This window comes from Megascapheus bottae, chromosome 25 (genome assembly GCF_031878675.1).
Source record: "Megascapheus bottae isolate mThoBot1 chromosome 25, mThoBot2.hap1, whole genome shotgun sequence".
Lineage (NCBI taxonomy): Eukaryota > Metazoa > Chordata > Mammalia > Rodentia > Geomyidae > Megascapheus > Megascapheus bottae.
This window is the reverse complement of record NC_143533.1, coordinates 14,964,155-14,976,418: the sequence shown is the minus strand read 5'-3', so window position 1 is coordinate 14,976,418 and position 12,264 is coordinate 14,964,155. Positions and strand designations below refer to the sequence as shown.

Sequence of the window (12,264 nt, the reverse complement as noted above, 5' to 3'; positions counted from 1 at the left end):
AAACATGTTAATACAATGCCAGATTTTAAATAAAGACCTTTAGTTTTCCTCATGGTGTAGTTTTATTGTTTCTTCCACAATATTCAGATGTGCAAGAAATTTCACAAGAGAACAAATCAGCAAGCTCTTAAGAGGCAGCATACTCTTCACATGTCAACGGGCTCTTGAACCCACAAAAAGACAAGAAATGTAAGTATAAAATGTTAGAGATGAAGTCCCAGCACAACATACTGTTTTCAAGCTCTACTGCGAATCAGTGTTAATTACACTTTGTCATGTATGAATTGGGCTTGCTTGTTAAGCTCAGAAGACTGAAAGGAAGTCTTACTTCATGCACAAAATCTGTTGCATGCCTGGCTTCCTTAATAAAACTACATTTTTTTTCCAGAACCCTCCCCCCAAATTTCAACAAAGCTAAATTACAGGAAAATGCAAGTTAGTAAGCTTTTGACTGATGCTTCTGAGTAATAATATGAAGCCATCAAACTGACCTTTTAAAAGTGGAGGGGAAAAAACAAAAAAGGATTGATAATTTCATGTTAAGTTTCAACACCACAAACAACTGTAGAAAGCATCCATGTGTCTCTTACGTTTTCTAATGTAATATTAACTGCAGAATCAGTATTTAGGATCAAAAGGTAAGTGCCCCAATTCTATTTCAAGATTTGCCATGTGTCTTCCATGAGTGCGCCCGTACTTATGCCATTTACCTTCCCTTTTATAAGGCTGTGGCTGTAGGTGCTTCTGCTCCTGTTTTCGATGCCTGGAGTTTTCAATATTTACCATACGTTGCTTTTTATCAGGTCGACTGAAAGTAGTAAACACATTTTTCATCTATGTTAGAGTTCTATGTATTTAAGACAATTTTCATGTTTTTCTCCACTAATCTATCTGAGCACTGTGCAGGAAAATGTTAATATGATGCATAATTCTTAATATACCAAAAATAGAAAAATGTAACTATTGGTAAGAAGGGGAAATACTGAATAGATAACAAGGAATAGAAATGTGACAATAAAATAATGAGATGTTTCCATTTTTCTTCCTTTCCATAAAAGCCAGTCCCTCCCCAAATTGTTCATCTCTCTGTGCACACATATATGTACACACACTTTTTAGCAAATAAAATGAAGTCTCTGGCTCTGCCTCCCTCACAGCACAAATGTCCTTACCCTCAAGGATCAAGTTTCCATCAGAAGTCGGTCCACATGCCATCCACAGCCACAATTCCTAAGCCAAGGAACATTTTACAAAAAAAAAAGTCCCTGTCCTTTAACATTTGATCCATGACTTGTATGTTTTCCCAGACATCTTTCTGCTATCTTGTCTTATTAGCCTTTTCTACAATTCTAGCAGCCCTGTTCCACAAGGCTGGCAAGTTTGGGGCTGCCTGACACAGCTATGTAAGTAATTGCCTGTGAAGCCTCTCCAGATGAATGTCAATATCTCCCAACAATTCTCATTTCCACTTCCTCTCACCTCCAACTTCCTTCTGAATGATATCCAACTCAATCAACTCCAGAAACCTACAAGACACTTTTAGAAATCTGTTTATATTCTGTCTCCACTTTCGTTCAGATGCTCATTAGCTCATGTCTGTAGTATAATGACCACTGGATTCTAGTCTCACACCTGCCCATTCAATCCTGTTATCAATAATATAAAATCAGTACTGTTGCCAAAAATCTAAAAGGCAACATAATTCCACTTACTATAAAATTCTATTCATTTTTGTCCTACAACAAAATCCTTCTGAGTTCATACCTCAGCACTACTTTTCTTGCTTAGTTTTGTCTTCCTATCTTCAAATCTTTGCAGTTGATTGACTTACTGACTGAAATTCCTCCTCCATCTGTTTAAATCAAGGATGCTGAAAGGCCAGTCCTCTCACTAAGCCTTTCCAAGTATTTCCACATAGCCTGAGGTCACCACATACATGCCTCCATATCTTCAGTTATCATAGTTTACTCAAAGCAGCCTCACAACATTTGCTGATTATTGCACCAAATATTTAGCAACTAAAAACACCAGAAATCAGTCTCATTATTTTATAGACACATTACATTTATTCATAAGGATATAGTGATATAGGGCTCTTAAAGGTAAAAAGTGAAAGTAACAATTGAACATTAGGGGAGTTTCATGTTACAGAATAAAACAGGAACAATGGATAAAATGTTACAAACACAATGTCTGGCTTGCTGAGTTTGCTTCATGTCACTACCCTTATCAATAATAATCTCATCAAAGTATTAAGTATAATAATTAAATTGGTACATGGAGTGGAAAAATGACAAAAGATGGGCCACTAGAACTGTGTATGCTCTTCTGACTTTAGAGTAAAATTTCTGTTGTCCACTTCTAGCCTCTTAAGTTAACCAAATAAAAGATTAAAGAAAATAACTTCCCTTAAGGTAATGATAGTTTTATACAAAACTGAAACTGAAAAAAAACCTTGCCAGATCAAAGATTACACAGCCTAATTTTTAGATCAAAGTGATGCTATATTGAATTTTCATTTGCAATAACAGTACTTTTCAAACTAAATCCTTCAAATGATTGTAAATTTTCATTGACAGTAATAAAAACATTTCTCTTAGAAATAGTAACATTTCAAGAAACTCATTAAATGTTACAAATACTCTGCTCTACAACTGTTAGAAACTATTATAATAACATGGGTTTATGTAAACCGACCTGGGTCCATGTGGAGGGGGGAAAGGGTGAGCAAAATGTCTGTATATGTATTCATCCAACTTCTCAAACACGTCATCATTATCTACTTGATACTCCTTCATGCTGCTAAGATAATCTTTAACATCATTAACAAAGTCCAGGAAGGGCTTCTGATCATGTTGAAACAGACCGTTGAGGAAAAACTTACTGATGAACTGATCAAGTTCTTTCCAGTGGTGAAAAGCTCTCAGTTCTTTTAATAAGTACCTTTCCATTATCTGTCTAAATTCATCTATCCTTACAGGATTCACGATATTAAAGGGACTTATCTTGGATTCCTGTTGAGCACATTCAAATATATTAGAACACGTTTTTCTGAAAGAGTGATGCTTTTCCCTACAGTTGTACTCAGCACTGCCCCTGGATGGGTTTATATTTCTTCTGTGTTCTTCGAAGGGCACTGGCTTCTCTTTCCTTCTGTCCTGATGCATAGTACGGCCTCTGCAATCCTGGTTTGGTCTAGGTGACCTAAATGTTGGGTACAAGTAGTCACTAAAAATTGTTCTTGGTTTCTCAGCTGATGTTTCCTTTGTAGCACCAAATCTTTTATTGCCCTTTTCATCAAAGATATTCTTCGTGGTATCTTTAAAATGTCGGAAAGTGGATTTAACTGAATCTGAGAACTTTTTCAGATTTTCCTTTACAGCTTCCTTAGCCTGCTTGATTTTTTCTTTATGATGTCTTACAAACTCCTTGGTAGAATTCTTCATGGCATCAAATGTCTCTTTCACTGTTCCTAAGAGTGTTTCCTTTGACTTGCTCTTAACCCTGTGGCTTCCTCTGCTCCCTTTCTTTTTACCATCTGTTTCTTCTTTCCCATTTTGACCTTTTGCCTCCACATACAGTCTTTCCCACAGATCAGAGCGTTGCTGCTCAAAGATTAACTTCTGTTCCATCTCAGTGAGCCTCTGCTGTAAGAGCACAACTTCACTTTTTTCATCCAGTACATCAGGAGACTCGGAGTTGTCCTGGACCTGGGTGTTGAACTGCTGGAGTTCTAGCTTCAAAGCTACCACCACCAATCTTTCTCTCTCCAGCTCCGTCCTCAACATTCTTGTTTCTTCTGACAGAGTGTCCCTTTGACTAAGGAAGGTGTGTGTTTTCTGTTTTTCCTCTTCCAAATGCTGCTTCAGTTTCTGATTTTCTGAATATAATTCAAGATTGGTCCCTTTATCTTCCAATATTCTTATTTGTTCCCTTAGTTTCCTTAACTCTTCCTGTAATGAAGATATGGCTTTTTCATCCTTCTCCACAGTTAGTTTTAGATGCTGATTTTCAGTAGCAAGGTTATTTTTCTGAGTTTCAAAGGAAATCTTTTCAGCTTCAGTAAGGGTCCAACAACTGGCAAGATTTTCTTTCAATGACTAAATTATTTTTTAAAGGAGAAAACAAATAATGTTAAAAAAGCTGAAGCTGAAGCTGAATCTTTAATATATATAACATTAATGAACATGTTCCTAACTGTGCAGTGCCCTATTTTTGGTGCTTGAACTCAGGAACCATGTGCTGACCTGAGCTTTTTTTTTTGTCAGTCATGAGGCTTGAACTCAGGGCCTAGGCATGGTCCCTGAGCACTTCTACACAAGGCTAATACCACTTCCAGTTTTCCAGTGGTTAAATGGAGATAAAAGTCTCACAGTCCTGGTCCGGGAGTTTGGCCTAGTGGTAGAGTGCTTGCCTAGCATAAACGAAGACCCAGTTTCAATTACTCGGTACCACATAACACAGAAATAAGCTGGAAGTGGTGCTGAGACTCATGTGGTAGCTCTCTATCCTTGAGAAAGGCCAAGAACAGTGCTCAGGTCCTGAGCTCAAGCCCAGGACTGACAAAAAAAAAAAAAAAGGTCTCACAGTCCTTCCTGCCCAGGCTGGCTTCGAACCATGATGCTCAGAGCTCAGCCTCCTGAGTAGCTAGGATTATAAAAATGAGCCACTACCACCCAGCTTCCCTGAGCATTTCTGCTCAAGCTAGAACTATTACTTGAGCCACAGCTGCAACTGTGACTATTTTATGGTTAAATGGAGGTAAGAGATTCATGAACTTTTCTTGCCAATGCTGGCTTTAAATCATGATTATCAGATCTCAGCTTCCTGAGAAGTTAGGATTACTGTGAACCACTGATGCTTGGCTCTATTATTTTTAGTAGTATTAAAGATTGAATGAAAAAAAGAGCTATATCAAATTAAAGCCAACTGCATGATAAAATAATGTAATTAAAGACAAAGGAAAGTTACCAAGAACTCTCAGTTTAGCCACAAAAGAACTTAAAGGGGGCTGGAGAATGCTCAAATGTCAGAACATTTGCCTAGCATGCACCAGGCACTGGATTCCAACTCTAGAGAAGAGAATACTTGTAGTTTTCCAAGAAGATGGAGGATAGCCCCTCTATCTTCTAACTACAGAACACTCTCGGGAAAGGGCTCCTAAAGAAGTTAGGTAGGACCAAAGCTTTCGTTTCATGAATGGGGGAAATTATCTTTTATAAAATGTAGTCAAAATACTTTACATGAATTTATGAAAATAGGTCAGTTAAACCAAGTGAATTTAAGAGGCAGAAAAGAGGACTGAGGAGACTATTGTGAGAGTGACTGATAGGGTACATTGTATGTGTGTTGACTATATCAGTGGAATCCACTCTTTATAACTACTGCATGCTAATTTTAAAAAACGGTTTTTAAAAAGACAAAATTATACCTACAGCATACTTCCAGCTTTTAAAAAAAAATTCTAGATGGGCTCTGGTGGCTCATGCCTGTAATCCTAGCTATCGGGAAGCTCAAAGCCAGCTAGGGCAGAGAAGTCCATGAGACTCTTAAATCCAATAAACTACTCAAAACAAGCGGGAAGTAGTGCTGTGGTTCAAGTAGTAGAGCATTAGTCTTAAGGAAACAATTTAATCATATACAAATAACATTTCAAGGTTAAAGGCAGGTAAGTCATAAAAATTCTACAGTAACAGAAGAGACTGAACTCATAACAATTATATGACAACATATATACTGAGTTTCTCCGTTTTCAAAGGCACTTCTGAAGGCACTATATATAAACCAGATTATAGTAACTCTAATGCATACCAAGTAATGTAACTCAGTACCTATGAATGGCAGAACTGGTACTAAACAAGGCTTAAGAATATTTCTGCAGTTAAAAGTAGCTTTCACTGATCTAGTTTTTACTTTTAAAAATGTCAATTTGGGCTGAGAATGCATGCATGAAGCCCTGGGTTTATTGTTCAGTACCACATAAACAGAAAAGGCCACAAGTGGCACTGTGGCCCAAGTGGTAAAGTACTGGACTTGAGCAAAAAGAAGAAGCTCAAAGATAGTGCCCAGGTCCTGAATTCAAGCCGCAGGACAAGCAAAAATACAAACAACAAAAACAGTAAATATGATTTCAGTAAGCTGTTACAACATTATCCAAATCAGTTAAAATACAGCTAAAAATATATCATGGGTTATAAAATTGTAAAGCCTTTGTGCAACTACTTAATAATAAAAGGAAAACAGAACAAAACAAAAACTTCAACCATGGTCCTCAGATCTCAGCCTTGAGTAATCAGTGCCCTGCTTAATAGTTTTTCCTCCTCTTTTGTGGTGGGATTGAACCCAAGATGTTACAAGGGGTAGGCAAATGTGCCACTTTCTGAATCTCTTCTTTTTTTTTTTGCCAGTCCTTGGGCTTTCTCAAGGCTAGAGCTCTACCACTTGAGCCACAGCACCACTTCCACCTTTTTATGTATGTAGTACCAAGGAATTAAACCCAGGTATTTATGCATGCTAGACAAGCACTCTACTACTAGACACAACTCCCGACCCCTCTTTTCCCATCTTTAAAATGAAATTACAATTTACTTAATGTAGAGTTATAAACTGGAGCTCTGGTGGCTCACAAATATAATCCTAGCTACTTAGTAGTTTAAACTCAAGCCAGCCAAGGCAGGAAAGGCCACAAGACTCATATGTTCAACTATTAAAATACCAGAAATGGAGCGGTGATTCAAGTGACAGAATGCTAGGCTTGAGCAAAAGAAGCTCAGAGACAATGCCTAGGGTCCTAAGTTCTTGAACTTAGGAGCTACACACAAAAAATTATACAGATATATATATGTATATATATATGGTTATCATGAGAAATATAGCAGTTCATGACAGGGACTAGGATTTAGCAGTTGCTCTAAACAATTTTATCAACACTTTTAAGTTGCTCTTCACTATACTTCAATCTAAATAACACATACTGGCAAACAATTTTATCTATTTGTGATACACACCTTAGAATCTGTAAGAGACTCCTGTTCTTGTTGACATTGATAAAGATAATCCTTCATATCATTCAATTCATCTTCATGTATATTTCTGACTAACTGTTGACGCTTTTGAATCTGAATTGTGCCTAAAATGAAAAATTATTATGAATATATAACATTATGATGACCAATATATACAAATACAGAAAATATTTACTCTACATACAGCTACTTAGAATAAGAATAGCACTTTACAGTCCCTTAAAAACTCGAATTATAATCCCAGTGCTGATAACTTACACTCAGAATCCTAGATACTATAAAGGCTGAGATAGGGACAATTGAGGTTCAAAGCCAGGCCGGGAAGAAAAATCCAGCAAACTCCATGTCCAATTAAACAGCAAAATCTAATTGGAGGCATGGCTCAAGTGGTAGAGCACCAATCTAGAAAGCAAACCAAGTGAGCACAAGAGTCTGAGTTCAAGCCTTACCACTGTCAAAGAAAAAGAAAACGTTGTCATTATAAGCTAGCACCATTGACTAACATCTGTAATCCTAGCTACTCAGGAGGCTAAGATCAGAGGATCAAGGTTCAAAGAAAACTCTGAAACTGGCAGTGGTAGAATACATGCCTATCATGCATGAAGTTCTAAGTTCAATTTTTTGGTACAACATATACAGAAAAAGCTGGAAGTAGTGCTGTGTCTCAAATGGCAGAGTGCTATCCTTGAGCAAAAGTGCTCAAAGACAGTGCCTAGGCCTGAGTTCAAGTCCCGGGACTGGAAAAACAAAACAAAAAGAAAAAGAAAACTCTGAAACTTTATCTCAAATTAATAAGGAAAAAAAATGCTAGACTGTAGGAATGGCTAAAATGGTAGAACACTAGCCATGTGCAAAAAGGTTGAAAGAACACAAGGTCCTTAGCTGAATCTTCAGTACTAGCACAGACAGACAGGGAACACACACACAGTATTCTATAAACAGTGAACATGTAAGTAAAATGTCACGGTGTCATTCATTATATGATGCCACAGGATACTAACTGTAATATTAATAAGCCCACTTATGTTCATCTGTGTTACTAAACATACATGTGGAAACTTTTTTCTGTGTATTGTTCCTTGAGCTTAAGAACCTGGGCACAGTTCCTGAGCTGTTTTTTTGCTCAGGGATAACACTTGACTCACAGCTCCATTCCTAGCTTTTGGCTGGCTAACTGGAGGTAAGTCTCTTATACCATGCTGTCTAAGCTGTCTAGGATTATAGGCGTGAGCCTTCGGCACCCAGGGATGGGACAGACTGCCTTGTATCACTCTGCCATATCAAATGCACTTAGCTTGATTGTTTAAGGCACTTTTAAAGTACATAAAGTACTCTAAACTCCTTTATATAAAGAAATAAATATCCGTGGTAGGCATTTTCCTCCAACAGGTTAAAAGTTAGTGCAGGAAAAAATGAAAATCTCTCTTTTAATATCTAATATTTTGTTGTAGAATACAAGACCAAAAAGGAAATTATATTAAATAACCTGGCTATAATTACCCACCATTCTCAAAGCCAAATCTTCTAAGAATTATGCCACAGAACTGGAGATGTACTCAGCAATAAAGCCCTTGCCTCTGTATTCAATTCCCAGCACCACCGGGAGCTGGGGGCATAGTACCCATATCAGTGGGTCAGATTGGGGGGGAATCCACGATGGTTAAAGCGGTACTGTAATACCACTATTCTTATGCCATGCAGGATAAAGGAAGATTCTTTTAGTTTCAACTCCATTTCACCCCCAAATCAAAACATTATTTTGCTAAGACATGCTGTCACATGCTTCTACATGCTTCATACATGAGAAAACCACAGAAACTAGAAGGGCAAAATGCACCTGACAACTTACTATTTACCAAGCACACACACACAGAATTTCAAAACCAAAGGATGCTACAGACTATTTTTAATCTTTACTACATCTTGAAAAACACTAAAAAGAAATGTTAGTGAATGAGAAATTCTGTGTAAGGTTTCATTTTTTCCTTTACATTTCTGACATACAGAAACATGGCAAACATGATTTAAAAAATTACTCAAGATGAGACTTTAAGTATTGGAAATTGCTATAATTGTTTCAGCTAGATATAATTTCCAGAGAATGAGGAAACCTCTAGCATTCTTTCAAAATGCTAACAAGAACAATTACTTTGCTGTTGGCAAATAAGTAAAATCCCTGTTGAGATCTAAGTGTATAGGACTAGAACTCAGCACATGGCTAATGTCTGATTTAATAGTTGGTCTTATTTAACAGGTGCTCTTGCTTAGGACTGTCTCATTTAATTTTTGATGTAGTCATGCAAACTGGCTTTATCCTTTCTGAAAGACTTCTGAGCTTGGGATACAGTTGCCACCCCTTAGGAGAGCTTGTGGACAACACATCTAACATAATCTGAATACAACTGTGGGAGCCTCTTCAGGGAGAGGAAGGTGTGGAAGCTCCAACACTATTGTAAACCATTCAACAATGAATTTCAGTATAAACCACTCAAATTACATTTGTCAATTTACTACATCATCTAGCAAAACTCTTTTCTGACACCCCAAAAGTAAAATAATTAGCATATTTCCTAGTATTTAATTGTCTAACAACACCCCAAGTAACCAAGCTCAGTCCTATCTTGTTAGTCCTCAGAGACCCTTATTTTACTGACTTCTGTTGCTGCCTCCTCACCAAATCTCTGGCTACAAATTAGCTAGCTGTTTCAGTTTGTTCCATGCCATACTTACTTACCTTCCAGAACTTTCTACAAAACATTCAAAGGGCATGCAATTGCTGAGATTTTAACACAGCCTATATTAATATTAAAAGTCACTTTTAACAAAGTTTGCTTTTAGTAAGAAAAAAAAGTTAAGAGATCCTTTGTTACCTTCATGTTTACCTATAAAGGGAAAAAATTCATACTGAAGATGTTATCAATACAACTGACCCAGCTACTCAATAAAGTTAGATATGCATTTCAAATCAAACTGCATTACTACAAACATCAAGGGAGAATACAAGTCATGGTGCCTCAGCATTCAATTCAAATAGGCATCCATCAGAAATCTAAATACCCTTTTTCTTTCTTTTCTTTTTTTTTTTTGCCAGTCCTGGGGCGTGAACTCAAAGCCTGAGAGCACTGTCCTTGGGCTTTCTCAAGGCTAGAACTCTACCACTTGAGCACCACTTCTGGCTCTTTCTATGTATATGGTACTGAGGAATCGGACCCAGGTCTTAGTGCATGTTAGGCAAGCATCTACCCCTAGACCAAACTCCCAGCCATAAATACTTATTTTTAAAAATAGTATTATTTTCATTAAAGTTTATCCTGAGTGGGGCACTGGTGACTCACACCAACTACTCATACCTTCTGAGATCTGAGGATATTTCAAAGCCAGTAGGCCACACTCCTGACCCCAGAGTTGAGTTTTCTGAGGAACCTCCAAACTGCTGTTCAGAATGGTTGTGCGAGTTTACATTTCTACCAACAGTGCAGTAGGGTTCCTTTCCCCTGCACATCCTTGCCAACATTGTTCAAATTCAAGTTGTTGTCCAATCAATACAACTGGGGTCTGATCCTGTATTTCTTAATAACTACTGGATCATGTACACACACAGTATTCAGAGACAGACAGCACTACCTCCACTGCCCAAATGAAAAAACAGAGCACTCAAGTTACAAGATATATATATATATATAAAATAATTTGGTGAGCAGAGACCCATGGCTCCTCACTAAAGATCACTTTACATCTTACTTATTTTCAAATACTTACCATAGAAATGTCCAAATCCCATGCTGATAGCAATGACCAAAGCAAGTATAACACACTTATTGAGACCACTACTGCACTGGCGTTTACTCAACTCCTTGGAAGGTTCGTGCTCTTGCTCAGCAAGCAGCCGCTCCTCAGATTCTGATGTAGAAAGCGTCTTCCTCCTTCCCCGGCGCCGGCGGCAGGCAGGGCTCGGCTGAGGACTGGTTTCATCGCTACTCGATTCAGCATCATCATTAGGCTGAGATGAAAATACTATTTTAAAAAAGTTGAAAATTAGGTATTAACATTTTTAGCAAAGCTTTCCCAGGAAATACATTCACAGTAACTAATGCCATCCTTACATGCCTTTTAACACAAGACAGCCAAAACCACAAACCAAAGCACTAATGTGTTCAATTTACCAACATAAGCAGAAATGAAAAATACCTCAATATACAAAATTTATCTTAAATTTGTGTGTTTTTCTCCTTAAAGAAGAAAGTATTGCCTTTTCAGTTCAAAAAAAAGCAAGCTCCTACTTGTAAGCAACACAGGAAGTTATCGAATACTTCTTGTAGCGTGCAACATAAAAGCAGCCACCAATTTTCCTCAGTGTACCTGCCCCTTATCCTATGGGGTCACCATAAAGGTCAAAATATTATGGTTTAGTAATACAGGTTTCCAGAAGTCAGATAAGCCCCTCCCTTCGACTGCCACTCTTACTAAAAGGTTTTTAATTTTACCTTCTAGTAAATACATCAGCATGAGGAAGTGACACAAGAGCTATTGCCAAAATTAAGGACTAGACTGGTACTACTCCTTTATGAAAAGAATGAAAGACAAATGAAGGAAATTTTTTTAAATGAACAACAAAAAAATCTCAAGCCTCGGAAACATTCCCTAGAAATATCAACTTCTTTTTTTTCTCCTCAATTGTATCACTTCTTAACACTGTGCTTTATTTCAGCAAACTATAAGGTCATAAAGAAGGAAAAAATCACTCAATCTCAACAGACCAGTTTGAAGAAAAGCAAAGCAAAAACAGTAGGGACAAAATGTGAAGTAGAACTTAATTCACAGCTTCAAAACAAATCTCATGCTTCAAAACAGCAAAACAATTTTTCAGAAGATAGGATAACCATGCCACAAAAAAAGCTGGTAACTTGGTTTAGTACTATTTGAATTTAATCAGCTTTCACACAATAATAAACACAAAGAAATCACTACTGAATGCTTATTCCTAATACTTAAGTACTATGGATGCCATTGAAATCTTTTGATCATGACCCTTATTTTATGCCCATCATGTTTTTCTGTCTAGTCTTGAACACTAGTTTTCCAAGATGTCATCACCTAAGATATACGGTTACATTTCTTGGATAAAAAGAAAAAAAAGACCTAAACATTCATAATACAAAGGCATTCATGATCATGACTAGATTACTTTGGTCAGACTTTCTGACATAAAACTGTAATAATTGTACAACAAACCATTTGT

The 12,264-nt window shown here is 37.2% G+C and overlaps 1 protein-coding gene across 3 annotated transcripts in view; it reads right to left on the bottom strand.

The window, feature by feature from the left end:
- Window positions 1-53: 53 nt before the first annotated feature.
- Window positions 54-12,264, bottom strand: part of Ccpg1 (cell cycle progression 1) — a 31,865-nt gene continuing 19,654 nt past the window's right edge. For 2 of the 3 annotated variants that reach the window (XM_090358361.1, XM_090358362.1), the window contains exons 6-9: window positions 10,785-11,039; window positions 7,008-7,129; window positions 2,698-4,100; window positions 54-808 (exon numbers count right to left, since the gene is read on the bottom strand). In XM_090358361.1, the coding sequence (XP_090214487.1) occupies window positions 619-808; window positions 2,698-4,100; window positions 7,008-7,129; window positions 10,785-11,039 (1,970 nt within the window). In that variant the 3' untranslated portion in view covers window positions 54-618. The remainder of the gene's footprint in view (window positions 809-2,697; window positions 4,101-7,007; window positions 7,130-10,784; window positions 11,040-12,264) is intronic. The other variant, XM_090358363.1, reaches the window with a different exon arrangement.